Raw genomic sequence first — 14,383 nt, 5'->3', positions numbered from 1 at the left:
CATTGCAATCAAAATATCACAAGAGCTGCATTGATTTTTTTTTTTTTTTTCTTCATGAAATTAATTGGTAGACTTCAATCAATACAAAATTTCTTTTAGTAAATTGCAATAAATACCATAGTATAATATGGTATATATCAATAAATACTAATTGTTTACATATTTAGTGATTAATATTATTTAAATAGCATTAATTTTGTATGCAACTTCATCCAAAGTTCAATGAATTGAGAAGTGAAACTATAAAAATATCTTTAAATGTAAAGCAAAGTAAGAAGCTTTACTTTTTCAAAAAGGGAACTTCTCGTAAGTTTTTCTATTTCACAAAAGGGAAAGCTACTGAAGGTTTCTCTTTCTGCAAAACTTTGTAAAGAAATAATAATTATAATAATAAAAATAAAAAAGCCAAACTTGGTACAAAAGCAGCCATAAAACCAAATTATTGTGTAGAATGGATGACAAAATATTCATCATTAGAGACAGTCTTAGCTATTCCCAAGGAAGCAACTAATGTTTTTACCTAATCATCAATGGAACAAAGATAGAACAAAAAATGGGATTTCAATAGTAACTGACTTTGTTAGACTATCAACAATCAGCAACATCTTGAATTCCCTTAACACATTGGTCATTTGAATTTACACTCATCTCTTTCCATCTTGGTACTTGAATTTTTCTATAATGAAAAACATAGAAAATATCGTCCTTGTATCATTGCCATGCCAATTTTGAGGGTGCGGTTAAAGAAGCAAGTAAACAGCAAGAGGCACTGAAGCTTATTAAGTCATTGTTGAGCAGGAACTTGAGCTAACCTTAATCACCTTGGTATTGTAAGATCCACAACTTCCACATTTATGGTGGAGCCAATGGAACCGCGCTTTCCCCTTCATGGAGCAATCGTTGCACAATATATCCTGAGAAATAGTCGGTCAGTAATTAGAATTTTAGAGAGGATGGCAGCTTTAACGGGTAAACATGTGAAATAATCACTTTAGAAAGGGTAAGCAAGAAAAGTGATGTTTACCTGACAGCGTTCCCTGTATTCCTCAGGAAGTACTTCCAATGCTAGTAACGCGTCAAGCATGCCAAAGTATACCTGTATAGTATAACATGCATGATAAGTGCTTTCAGAGATGCTTGTGACTCTTATCAATGCTCACTGATTTCATATAAGCTAAAGATCATGTAGAGAGATAATCAATTTCAAACCAGCTTGACTAATGTGGAAACATTTAGGCATGCAAACACTTTAAACTTTACACGTAGATTTAATTTTTAGACAGACTCGGCTTATTAGGATCACTTTAGAAAATGATGAACGTATCATGCGGTTGTTGGAGATAGAAATTTTCATACCGTCATATCTCCCAAGGACTTGCTACATATTGGACATATGAAGTGGCTACAAGTGTAAGCCTGCATGATGCAAGAAAGAAAAAATATAAAACTATCTACTGAAATAGTTTGTTCAAGTTAACATTTTGCTAAAAAGATGCCGAAAAAAGGACCTGGAAACAAGCCGAATGCATGAAATGGCCACAAGGGAGAGCTCGAACACTTTCACTAGACGTGAACAAAAAATCACAGCAGATAGGGCAATTTGTCTCTAGGCCCCTCTCTTGGCATTTGTGATCAACCAACTTCATTGCCAAACAACAGTTGCATGTCATACAATGGAAAAAATCAGTACCAAGTCCCTTCCCAAGACGACATAGATTGCAAAAAGGACAATGATAAACTTCCCTGAAATAACAAATAAGGAAATATCAAAAAACAAACTTCAACAAGTAAAACATCTTGATTTTTCAATCTCATATACTGTGTGTGTGTGTGTGTGTGTGTGTGTGTGTGTGTGTGTGTGTGTGTGTGTGTGGTGTGTGTGTGTGTGTGTGTGTGAGAGAGAGAGAGAGAGAGAGAGAGAGAGAGAGAGAGATCTGCAATCTCAATAACCTGATAGCCTCGACCTAACTACCCTTATGCCCTTACTAATATCCAATTGATATTCCAAATATATCCTAAATAATGTTACAGAAGACCAGCCAAAATTATTGGAGCTAATTATATGCCTTGCAGTTTTTAAAAGCCTACAAGCAAGGAACAGGAGAAAAGAATAACAAGAAAATGTAGCACTTATTCAGGCACAAAGAAATAAAGAATTAATAATCTTATGTCTGACATTAAATCTTTGTCTGTTTCCCGACTATCTTAATGGTAGGAGATGCTTGAAAAAGACATGCTAAACAGAGTTTTGAATAAAAATTTATACCCATGGTATTGATATTGCAATATAAGCAAATTGCAAAGTATCTTCTACAAAATCCAGAACCCATAATTCAATATAATAAGTTATCAAGAATTCCTTAATTTTCCCTTTAAACCCCATAATGCACAAGAATGATTATCTCGTCACTCAATGAGAACCATGGCAGTGAGAATGTGGATGGTTAGATGTGTACCTTTCATCGTCAAAAACTTTGCAAATGCCACAGTAGTATTTCCCCATAGAGAGACCACCGCAGGATGGTGTTGTGCAAACAGATCCAATAGGCTGAACTTTGAGGCATTGCATACACATCATTTCAGTTGAAGCCTTCCTGGAAACAAATAAAAGATTTTAACTGAATCTTGGAATACACAAACAACCAAGCAGATAATATGCAGAAATAATTACCTATCCATTGAATGATCACTGACTTTATCATGACAGAAACTACAAGTAAACAACTTGCCACAACAAGTTGCAAGCAGTTTGCAATTTCTTTTATAATGCTCACAGCCAAAAGTCTGTTCCTTGGAATCGCGAAATGATGGGGCATTTGCAATCAGATCTCTTGCATTTGTGTTTTCACCTGTAGTGGCTTGGGGTAGCATTTGCTGTGAAGCTATCCAACGACTAACACACCCCCGTTAAGCTATCAGAATAGTGAATCACATATTACTCTACATGTTCAGATAAAGTTACTAAAGAATAACAACCTGGTCATCAAGTTCTGGATAAGATAATCTTTTCTCCTGGGGTCAATGGTTGAATCCTGGACAACCTTTCTTATTTCTGATTCGAGTTCATTTTCATTCATCCTAAAAATCTCTTTCCACCCTGGCTTGAAAATCGATTCATTTTTTTGGTCACAGACGCCATGAGAATCAGAACCTGAAAAGTGAAATCGAAAAAGTAAATATAGTTCTAGTTTTTATTGTCTATTTATAAGGCAATAATTGAATTTCCAGTAAGCCAAACATAATTTATTTTAAAATTAGCATTTGACTAATATAGAGGTAGAGAGAGAGACTGACATCTGCTCAACACAAACCTCCAGATAAATGAATGACAGATTCCTCGTGATGTGGAGATGTAGCAGGTTCTTCCCACCATTCATTTAGCCAGTCACTAAACATTGTATTTCTGGTAGCCTGCTTCAATGTATCCATCATCTTATTTTGCTCCTCCTGAGTAAGTGCAGAAGTTACCCAAGGCAACATTGATTGAAGGACCTCAGCACCTGTAGTACCAATTATTCTACCAACAATTTTATCCTGTTCATCCAGAGAAAAATATGTATGGAACAACGGCAACAATTCTGATTCCTCACGGAAAATATGTTGGTCAAGTGTAACTCGAATAGATCTGCACATGCCCTGGAGCTTTGTTGCCAGCTCAATATTCATTCTCACAGTATCACAACTATCAGAGGTATGAAACTTCATGCAACTTGAGTTATTACACTTTTTATTACCTTTCAAGTCTCTGCGAAGGTCTGCCAGCTTAGAAAGTGCACTAGAAATACCTTCAAAGAGCTCTTCCTCCTGTTTGTGGTCTAATGTATAAGAGTGACTCACATTATGAAGAGCTTCTTTTGATTCTAATGCAGGAAATACTATATCATCCTCTGCATTACTATGAGCTTTATATAGGCCCCATAATAGATAAAACCTACCGCAAAATTGCCTAAAGAAAGTATCATTGCAATCACCGAGATTCACAGATTCATTATCCAAATACTCCAAGTCTTTCCTTATTGCTTTATGAAATGTAAATATGTTATCAATAGGCTGTGGGTTATAACCACTGCCAAGAGAGATTGGATTCGTTTCCAGACTAAAAAGACTGGAGTTGAGAGGAGGAGCATAGAGACCAAAACACAAAGAATGCAGTGATTTTGTTGCTGCCATAGATCTCATTCCTAAATTATTGTCATGATCCACTCCTAACCGAGGGACACAAGCAGATTGTTTTACACGAGTGATTTGAAGTTTTTTGCTTGGGTTTTTCAAGGGAAGACGGCCATTTGAGTTGCCATGGCATACTGCCTTCCCACCCTTGGATGACCTGGCACACTCAGTTGCCAGATTGCATGGAAGTTTTTCACTGGCAGAACAAAAGGAGGAGCATGATTCTTCATCCCCAGTCAATATCAGTTCAGGACAACGGTCAATAGCACTTACAGATAAACAAATGCTCCTGGGTCGGCCTTTGCATGCCCAACCATAAAATAGTGTAACAAGTGCATGATCCGACACTGGAGCTGCAAAATAAAATGCTAGTAATTAAGACGCTCATATATTAGTGGATAGATTGATTACACGAATTTAACCTAAAGACAGTAAATATATCACATATAAGTTAAAACTGAACCTGCCATTTGCATATTCTGAAGAAAAGATCTTGCTTCTTTTTCAGTAAGAGTTTCTACCAACCAAGGTAAGACTCGTTCTATCCATTTCAGGGGCATTATGCATAAGCTGTGATACAGAAGTTCTCGCTGCCTTTGGTGTCCAAAATGCTTACAAGCAAGTGGAAGAACCTGGATGTCAAATTTTATTTTGTTAAAGGCTTTGTCCTTCATCAACGTTTTCAAGCAATAAATGCTGGCAAATACCAAAAAAAGAAAAAATGAAAAAGAAACAGTCGGCGAATCTTTTACAACATTAAGATAAATAAGTACGTAGAATGATGAGGACGAAAGTCTCAAAACAGATAAAAGCAATATGAGCATGCTCATACGCCTAGGCCAGCATAATGATGGGAAAAGAAAGGGAAAATTCTGGAACTCTCAGTTAAAATGACCAACAAAGATTCTAGCAAGCTATGTAACCTATCAATCAAATTGTCAGCACATCATGTCTTTGTTCAAGAAGCGTGTATGTTTATTTCCCTTGTCTATTTTCTTGAGAACTCCAGTCTTCGATAACAAAATGATTGTTATCATGAGGCATAACCTAGCTTTCTTGAAAGTCTTCCAAAGCTTTATCCATATGCAATCGATAAAGTGATAGGATAATAATATGGTTAGCATTCAGTTATCAAGTCCTCATTGGCAACACATCTGACGTAAAAAATAAATCCTTGCCATGATCTAGATGGTGTTTTCTTAGGAGCACATAAGTAAGAACTTGGACCCTCTTAGGAACCTTCTTAGCTTGTAAAGACCCAAGCCAAGAGCTCATAAAAATGAGCTTGAGCTTGAACTTACTAGAAAAACTAAAAATTTTCAAACGAACCTTTCTTTCAACATAAATAAAGTTAAAATGAGATCTATCAAACGGAGACAAATCCCCTAACTAATGTCGCTCCCAAAAGGAAACATCGACAGAATAAAAACACAAAAATCGAACATTAGATAAATATACCAGCAATAAAAGGAAGGCAGCGATCTAGTTATAAGAAACTGCCACTCACATGCATTTCCTCATCATGGAAGTGCTTCTGGATGGTCTTGATAATTTGATCGGCATGAGAACTTAACTTTTTATGAATTTCAGCAGAAGCACACTTAACTTTATCAGCTTGGATACATTCAATCAAATGCCTAAGCTTATCAAATTGAATCTCTTCTTCTGCATGCTGATCAGCAAAAGATAGTTCAGCATCTACAGCAGGGAATATAACTTTATCCTCAGCAATGCTGCACCAGAAAGAAAGATGATGATCACTTCATTAGCAGTAACATTTGACTTTATCTGCATTTAAATAATCAGTCAATCTTCAAGAGTGCAAAACTCATGTAACAAGCGGTCTGTAAAAATGGAGGGAAGTTAACTAAAGAAATTGTTTACTGTAAAGATAATTCCATGAAGATGACTTTTCATAATAAGTACATCGTTATACAAGGTAAGATTTAATAAAGTAGAAAACACAGAGCTCGAATTTAGTACCAGTGGAAGATGCAGACTTCTGTGATAAACTGCAGCCTCTCCTTAAGTGCAGATAACTCAGAAAAATCAGAAGACAAAGGTAGGTTCCTAGCTGCCTCAGCGATGCAATTTAGTTCTTTTCTTATAGCATTATGCCAATATAATATTTCATTGATGGGGCAAGCATCTGAAACAGTAGAATAAGTAAAATTACTTTGCTCCACGTATTTCCTTTTACCAATTCTAGATGATTCAGAAGTGTCACTCCCCTTCTCTGGCATGCATATAAGATCATGGACCTGAGAGCCTAGACATTGAAACTCTAAATTGTCGTCATACAAACTTTGATCAGCATCAGCTGTTTTTGCACCCTCCATCCATGAAAATATTATCTTCACTTCAAATAAATTAAAATTAGCTCTCATTTCCTCGAAAAATTTCTCTGAAATGATATTAAACTAAACAAGGCTCTGACCTTCTGAAGAAGCTTTTGCTCAGGGATAATTTTACTTAGACATTTGCACATAATCTGATGCTCATCTGGAGATATAGAGGAAGAAATCCACGGAAGAAAGACTTCCAGCATATTAATAGGTATACTACAAAGAAATTTCCATACTAATGCTGCCTGTTCTTCAAAAGAAAACTTCTTAGTAAGTAACGGGAACACCTGCAAATTTGCAAAGAAGCTCATCTTTTCAGCTGGGGTACTCGATTGAATACCGATTTAATAGTCGTCTGTACACAGATACTAAATATGACGTTAACCATTCCCTGCTATCGAGATTTTTACCTTCTTATATACTAAAATTATTTATATTGGATCGTAGTACTACTTACCTCTTCTATTTGGCTTTCACCATATAATCGTATCATTAGGCAGGAAGATTCTCACTAACCTAAATATTAAACACTTGATTATTCAGAAACATTTGGAAGGGAGAATGGCCGAAGACGTTTTAGCCCCTCCTTCCAAAATTCTTGTTCTTTTAACCTTCCAGCAAATAGATAAAGACTAACATATCATCCAATAATCAAAATACCTAGAATTAAGATGAGTTTGAGCTATCATAGTCAGGTCAAAAGAATTACCTGTTCCTCTTCCTTGAACATATGCTGGCATATTGATATCTGAAGAGCTTTAACACGAGATGACAGCTCCCTCTTATAGCTTCCTTCCTCCAACCCATTTGAATTCAGAAGCTCGAACAATTGGCAAAACAGAACACTTTCACCTTCATGTTCAAGGAAATAAGTAGTTGCCACATTTTTCACTCGCAGATCTAGAGCCGGGAAGATGACCTACAATTTCAAATGCATTTGAGGTTTCCCCACGTCCCACCCCCCAAAGTATTTCATACCGAAAGATTGCATATAAATCGAAATTCTAGCTCTTATACTTGGAAACCGCAAAATTATGCATAGTTTTAATCCCTCATTTTTCACCTGTTACACCAAAAACTCTATAAATTTATGAAGTTGGCTGATCATCGTGATCAGAATTGGTTTCACCTAAAAACTGAGAAGCCCTTTTCTCATCAGGGCTGGCAGGCAGTGAAACATGCATTGATTTACTAAAAAGGAGGAAAACAGAAAGGAAAAGAAAAAAAAAATAGATAACCTCGTCCTCAGCTTTACAGTGGTGCTTATAAACAGCTCGAAGGAAGTGGTAGCGGTGCAACAAGGGAGAAATATCCCCAGTAGTTTGGTGGTTAGTGGCGAACTGGACAGCGTCGGTATGAAAGTGATCAAGCTCAGCACGTATAGCCTTGTGGAAGAAGAGAAAGATGAGTATAGGAGATTCCAAGGGGAGGATTGTGGAAGATGATTCCATTGAGGAAGTTCACGGGAGAAGGCACCACCACCGTTGGTATTATGAATGGGCGTAAGCGTGGTTAACATTAATTATATGGCGTTTGTGCAGCTCCAAAAAGCTATAAAATTCAATTGTGCCATGGAATATTGCAGTGGTTTGTTTTGTTTTGGTGAGGAAGAAAAGCGGAGGCTCGTAGTGGTGGTGGCGGCTTACGTGTCAACCACTTACCAAAAAAAATCTTATTTGGGGAAGGACGTGTAACACATATACACGTGTGAAGCACGAACTTGGGTTGCCGATACGTCCACGTAAGCATCCACGAAACAGAAAAAGTCCTTAGCCGCCTAACCAAACTTCCGCCGGTAATGAATCGACCCGTTTATGATTAGGAAAACTAAAGGCCGATTAAAGAAAAAAAAAAAAAGAAAAGGTTTATCGCAGTGGATTGTGTTTGGTAAGTGGTGCGTGCGGCGGCGGCGACGGCGGTGGTGGAAACCAATGGGCAACGGTGCGAGCAACCATGGCGTTGCGTTGGGCACGCAGAAAAAGCAAAGAAGATGAAAGGCCTCAGCATGCAGTCAGCACGTTTCATGCTTGTGTGCGGCCTTTTCGAGATTCGTGATGTTGGTAACCATTATAATTCCCCACTTTAACAATAATATTCATTTTCCCATCTTGGGACGATGTTCAAAGTGATGGCGCCGAACGGGGTGGAGATTTCCCGTTTAAGCGGAGAATGGAGAAGGGAGCGTGGGGTGAAAAATAAATTATATACATATAAACACTCTTAAATTGTTATTGATTAAATAGTTAAGTTTGAGCAAATTATATATAAAGTTGAAAGGCTATGTTTTTAGAAGCTTTTATTAAATTATTATTTCACATAGCTCAAAGATTTCATATATATTTAATGAATTCAATAAATAAAGAAATTTAGTATTAGAAGAAGGCAAAAAAAAAAAAAAAAAAAACAACACATGCCATTTTCTTTGCTGTCCCATTTATTTATTTTACATTTATAATCTAAAATTGAGGATTAACAATGAGTAAACTACACATTTTCTCCACTTAGACGTGCATCTAATTTGCCTAGAAACATGACGAATATTGTATGGCAGATTACTATAAATTAATTAGTGGTTATGAATTAAGATAACACAATCTGATATTTTTTAAAATAAGAAATTATTGAAGTATAACATAAGTTATTTATTGGTACATTGATTCTAAGCTAATCTTGAATTAAGTTAAAATAATTATGTACGATAATATAAAAATAGTTTCTTGTCCGAAGAAATATATCAATAAAAACTTTTAAGTAACCTAAACTAAACCATTATTTCCTAACTATAATCTACACCAACATCTAAACTTATGATATGAGAAAATCTGATTTTCAAACATTTTAATGGATCCTAAAATATAACAAAACACATTTCTAATTCTGAAACACCTAAAAATTGAAACAAAAAGGCCATAAAAATGTACAGTACACACTCTTTGTTAACCCTAATAAATAATTTAGGAACAATTCTCAAGGTTTTTACTGACTGCCTCCTCCGCCGCATGTTCCCTCCGACACCGACGGCGATTCCGTCACTGAGTCAGACCCGTCATGGAACGGCGACACCTCTACCCCACGGAGCTCGTCGATCATCTTCACCACGTGGCTCATCTTTGGCCGTTGATCTGGCGAAGCCGATGTGCAAGCCAAGGCAATCTGCAGAAGCCCCACCATTTCCTCTTCGATGTCTTTGTATCTCATCAGCTCCAAATCAAAAACCTCCGCTGTCCATTCCTCTCGCACCACTGACTGAACCCACCGTGGCAAATCCAACACGCTGCCGTATCCACCGCCTCCTGGCCCGCCGTTCTCCACGACAGAGGGGCACTTTCCTGTCAGCAACTCAAGGAGAAGAACCCCAAATGAGTACACGTCGGATTTCTGTGTCAGCTTTCGGTCATCACCGCATTCCGGAGCACGGTAGCCGTTGGTTCTGGGAGTGGAAGGGGGAGTGAAAAGGGACAATCCGAAATCAGAGACTCGAGCATTTCCGGATTGGTCCAAAAGAACGTTGGTGGATTTAACATTGCCATGTGCGAGCTTGAGGGACTTGCAGGAATTGTGAATAAAAGCCAATCCTCTAGCTGCTCCAGCGGCGATCCTCAACCTCGTTGTCCAATCCAACGGCGTTCGTCCAGGGCCTCTGTTTCCTATCAAACAGTCAAAAAAACCATTACCATTCAACGGACAAATGGGCGGGCCACTACAAACAGTCCATGGGGCTATCTCCATCTTCTACTTTTGGGTCATTTTCATGGAAAACAAACGAAATCAAACAATTTAAATAAAGGGAGGAGCAGATAAAGTAAAGACAGAATTATTTATTTGGTAGGGCATGGCACTCTGTTCCGCCATTAGTGAACAGTAGAAATCTAAAAATCCCCACTCCAAATTTGCAGATAAGCTGCTACTAATCCAACTCTTTCGATACGGCCATAAATGTTGCTCCCTTGTCTGGGAATTGACACCGCTCAAAATTATTAACCCTAAAAAATAAAATCCATGTCCGTTTGACCAACTTCAGATATTCAACAATGGAGGAAAAACTCTGTTCTTAGACTACGAACAACATGGTTAAATAAAAACTAAATGGAAAAATGGAGAAAAAAAAACCCAGAAGAATAAAAGACAAAATAATGATGGTTTTGATAAAAAATTAGAGTACCATGAAGAAGCCAGAACAAGCTGCCATTGGGCATGTAATCATATACCAATAACTTCTCCTCTCTAGCAAAATAGTAAGCTCTCAAGCTTACGATATTTGCATGTCTTAACCTTCCCAGTACTTCCATGTGCTGCTCGAACTCTCGTTTCCCTCCAACCTGCGCATCTTTCAGCCGTTTCACCGCCACCACATTGCCGTCGTCCAAAATCGCCTTGTACGAAGTTCCGAACCCACCTTTTCCAAGCATTTCCGCAGAGGCTCGAAGCAAATCTTCGAGCTCGAACTTCTTGACTCCCTCGAAGAACACCATTCGGCCTCTCTCAGTTCCTGTCTGAGCTGGATATGGACTAGAAGAGTAAACAATCTTCTCGCTCTCAAGAAGCTTCGACGAGCCCTTCCCTTCTCTGGCTTTATCAGCAGAGTTTTTCCAGAAATAGCAGTATAGAAGAAGCGAGACCAACGCTAACACCACAACGTCGCCAAGAATTATAGCGATTAGAGCTAGAGAACCTATCTTTCCCGCGCCATGGTGGTGGGTATTTTCCGGCTTTGTTTCGGCTGTAACGTCGGGAAGGGAAGTCGGAGAAGATGAAACCGTGAGGTTCCGCGGCGGTGTAATGGGTGAAGCAATTGCCCCTTCGGATCCGGGTTCCGTCGGGTTACTGACAATGCTCTTGCAACTCTGAAGAGGAGATCCACACAAACCCATGTTCTGTCCGAAAGAAGACTCAGGAAATGCCGACAACGATTTGGGGATTTCGCCGGAGAGACGATTCTTCGAAATATTGAAGTCCTGAAGATTCGGAAGGTTCAGTTCCAAAATGGGACCAGAAAACCCGTTATCTTCCAGCCGGAGAGTGAGAAGATGAGTCAGACGGTTAACAGAAGCCGGTATCTCTCCGGTCAGGTTATTGTGAGAGAGATCGAGACGGTAAAGCCGGACGAGGGACAGAAGAGAACCCGGGAGGTTACCGGAAAATGCATTGTACGAAAGAAATACAAGTTTGAGAGCTTTGAAGTTGGAGAGATCGGGAATGGGACCAGAGAGACGGTTCCGCTTGAGACTCAGAACTCGTAACTGAGTCAAAGCAGTAAGAGGTCCAATAGAGCCTGTAAGATCAAGATTCTCAAGAACCAACCTCGAGACCCTGTCTCTGAGGCACGAAACACCATCCCAAGCACATGGGTTAGAAGTAGAGTTCCATGTGGTTAGCTTATTCCCTTCATCAGAAGCTGCTTTGAACGCCATTAAAGCGTCTAAATCTAGGTTCGAAGAGGCATAAACACATGTAAAGTAGAGGATAGATACAGAAAGAGCAAAATGCGACAGCCAAGTGGAAGCCGCCATTGTTGCTCTGCAAGAATACTCAGAGAGAGAGAGGGAAAATGAGAGTCGGGAAAAGAAAGGGTTTTAGAAGTGTTGAAGAAAATAAGGAGGGAATAAGAAGAAGAAGAAGAAGAAGAAGAGTAACGGAAGAGTAATTAATGGAAAGTAAATGGGCAAGAATGCAGTAAATTTTTGTATTGTTTTACCGGTGAGTGAGCCGGGCCGGACCGGACCCTTGGAGTGTGAGGAACTGAAAAAGCTTGTAACGTGTACTTTTATTAACTGGGTAAATAAAATTTTTACGAAGCCACACTAACACCCCTCCCCAAAAAATTACAGTTGGAGATATTGGTGCACAATTTTTTTATAATTTTGCCAATCATTTTTAGTTTTAAAAATTTCTGTGCCTAAATTTGTATTTTATATTTTTTTAATAAATTCTCGAAACTTTTTAAATATATATATTGAATATTATTCCCTATTTGATGGAAAAGCAAAAAGAATGTTTCTAAAATTTATAATTTATTAGATGTAAAGATCGAAATTTTGGAAATTCTCCTAAAGTTCTTTTTAGTTTTCAAAATATATAAAATGTTAATACTAAAATCAAGCAAAAACCACATGAATGATAAAATTTCTTTTAGACGATAATACGAACATGGATACGATGTTTGCTACATGCTTTGAATGCATGAATTGTTAGGCTTTGCAAACTTCTAAAGCTTGTCATTTTTCTTTACATACATGGAGCTTCTTAGTCCATCTCCATTAGATAGAGGGAGATGGTAAAAATCTCAAGTGTTAACTAACCATTCCTCAACTTCTTATTTTATGCTATATCAACTTCCAAATAGTTGACCTATTGATAGTTAGCATGGCCAACTCATGAGTCAATCATCTCTCCATGTCTCCATGACATGGTTCGCATAGTCACCCATGGACTTGGCCTAATAAGTCATTAGATGATTGGTCTTAGACTCAATCAGGCTTCCACATTACATCCACACATGAGTCATCGTATTTTTTCATAGTATGCAATAGGTGTCTCTTTGTTTTGTTATTCTACATGACACGTATTATACACATCTCTGAAAAAAATAGTGATTTAGTATACATTTTTTAAAAATTTGAATGACTTATCAACATCTTAAAAAAAACTATTGACTAATGAAAAATAAAATAACACGTAAATACCACATTCAACGAACCAATTCACTCAAAATTAATAATATTCCGTAGCCAAATATCATCAAAATTAAAATACATATCAACATATTATTCTACTAAACTATAATTTAGATTCATACAAAAGTGAAAATATAGTATTTTACGTAATAATATATTACAGTGAATATTAAAATAACAACTAACAAGAGAGGACGAAATTGATTGGTGGAAATATTACAGCTCGGATAGGAAAAGGACGGAGAACGGTGACACGTGGAAACAATTAATGACGACTTTTATTTGTGGTCGGGAAGTTAATTAAAAACCAAGACTGACAATGCCATTTATGAGGAGCGTGTGAACCACGCTCCACAGTCATACGAAACACCTGATGACACGTACATTGCACGTGTCTATGAGGCGCGTGTTTATTATATGGAGTCTATTTAATACAATCCTTTTCCTTTACCAAATGCCATTCCGCTAATTTCCACCTCTCTCTCTCTCTCTCTCTCTATACCTTTTAATTTTATTCTTCTTTATTTCCTCTATTTTTCTCAAATTATTAAATCTTTGTGTTTAAAGGCTGCATTCAATTATTCCAACTGCTTTCATTAATATTCTCCACAAAGTACTTGGAGAAATTGGGGACGTGTCTTTCACATTTGTGATTTTGTACATATACCAAATACTTATATTGTTTTCTTTACTTTATTTCAAGTGACTATGCTTCGCGAAATTCAAAATCACATAATCAAAGTTCAATTATAAAACGGTAATTGAATCAATGAACAATGATAATTAGACTTGTTACCTTTTAAAAATAAAACGTGTTGTGTATAATACAAAACCATCTAAAACCCAATAAGAAATTTGTTAGATACAATCTAATTAGTAAGTTGCAAAGAAAAATGTTATTTGCTAAAGCGAAATATTAGTGTAAAAAGAAGAAATGGGAAACGGGTGAAGAAGGTCAAAAGGAATGGTTGATTTGATATAGACAAAGTTATTCTTTGGAAGCTGCACAAAATAATGTATACCTTTATTTTTTTCAGCTTTTGCTTTTTTTAAGCTTTTTTGCTTTTTTGCTCTGTACAAGTTTATATATTAATATAATGATTTGTCATTATTGTCCTTTTCTATTTTCCACAAATTTTAAATATCAAACTATAATACATATTACTGCTAATTACTGTCCTTTACTTTGTATCA

The 14,383-nt window shown here is 37.2% G+C and overlaps 2 protein-coding genes across 3 annotated transcripts; both read right to left on the bottom strand.

Moving 5' to 3' along the window:
• Window positions 1-411: 411 nt before the first annotated feature.
• LOC103489298 (zinc finger protein BRUTUS-like) lies at window positions 412-8,297 on the bottom strand. 2 transcript variants are annotated; one of them, XM_051091072.1, is made up of 16 exons: window positions 7,754-7,902; window positions 7,225-7,578; window positions 6,973-7,031; window positions 6,608-6,802; window positions 6,154-6,524; window positions 5,678-5,903; window positions 4,634-4,802; window positions 3,312-4,523; window positions 2,977-3,151; window positions 2,672-2,893; window positions 2,457-2,594; window positions 1,509-1,743; window positions 1,357-1,416; window positions 1,025-1,096; window positions 813-914; window positions 412-676 (listed from the first exon to the last, which is right to left on the bottom strand). In XM_051091072.1, exons 3-16 carry the CDS (start codon window positions 7,006-7,008, stop codon window positions 629-631), a joined length of 3,261 nt encoding a protein of 1,086 aa, XP_050947029.1. In that variant the 5' UTR covers window positions 7,009-7,031; window positions 7,225-7,578; window positions 7,754-7,902; the 3' UTR covers window positions 412-628. The 2 variants fall into 2 exon arrangements, with proteins under 2 accessions (XP_050947029.1, XP_008446618.2); XM_008448396.3 differs by lacking the exon at window positions 6,973-7,031 and having other exon boundaries at window positions 7,225-7,434; window positions 7,754-8,297.
• Window positions 8,298-9,195: 898 nt separating this feature from the next.
• On the bottom strand, window positions 9,196-12,135 carry LOC103489299 (probable leucine-rich repeat receptor-like protein kinase At1g68400). The gene is made up of 2 exons (XM_008448399.3): window positions 10,678-12,135; window positions 9,196-10,162 (listed from the first exon to the last, which is right to left on the bottom strand). The coding sequence occupies exons 1-2, from the start codon at window positions 12,023-12,025 to the stop codon at window positions 9,492-9,494; spliced, it is 2,019 nt and encodes a 672-aa protein (XP_008446621.2). The 5' UTR covers window positions 12,026-12,135; the 3' UTR covers window positions 9,196-9,491.
• Between the last annotated feature and the right edge of the window lie 2,248 nt (window positions 12,136-14,383).

The sequence above is a fragment of the Cucumis melo genome, chromosome 10 (assembly GCF_025177605.1).
Source record: "Cucumis melo cultivar AY chromosome 10, USDA_Cmelo_AY_1.0, whole genome shotgun sequence".
Taxonomy (NCBI): domain Eukaryota; kingdom Viridiplantae; phylum Streptophyta; class Magnoliopsida; order Cucurbitales; family Cucurbitaceae; genus Cucumis; species Cucumis melo.
This window is presented reverse-complemented; position numbering and strand designations above follow the sequence as displayed.

What these genes read in the sequence shown, in the direction of transcription:
- LOC103489299 (XM_008448399.3), bottom strand. Translation starts at nt 12,025, where the DNA reads ATGGCGGCTTCCACTTGGCTGTCGCATTTTGCTCTTTCTGTATCTATC. An exon ending in CTTGTTCTGGCTTCTTCATG is followed by an intron (nt 10,163 to 10,677) that starts GTACTCTAATTT and finishes ACTGTTTGATAG; the next exon opens with GAAACAGAGGCCCTGGACGA.
- LOC103489298 (XM_008448396.3), bottom strand. Translation starts at nt 7,966, where the DNA reads ATGGAATCATCTTCCACAATCCTCCCCTTGGAATCTCCTATACTCATC. An exon ending in TCCATGATGAGGAAATGCAT is followed by an intron (nt 4,803 to 5,677) that starts GTGAGTGGCAGT and finishes TTTGACATCCAG; the next exon opens with GTTCTTCCACTTGCTTGTAA. An exon ending in TGTCATTCATTTATCTGGAG is followed by an intron (nt 3,152 to 3,311) that starts GTTTGTGTTGAG and finishes TTCACTTTTCAG; the next exon opens with GTTCTGATTCTCATGGCGTC.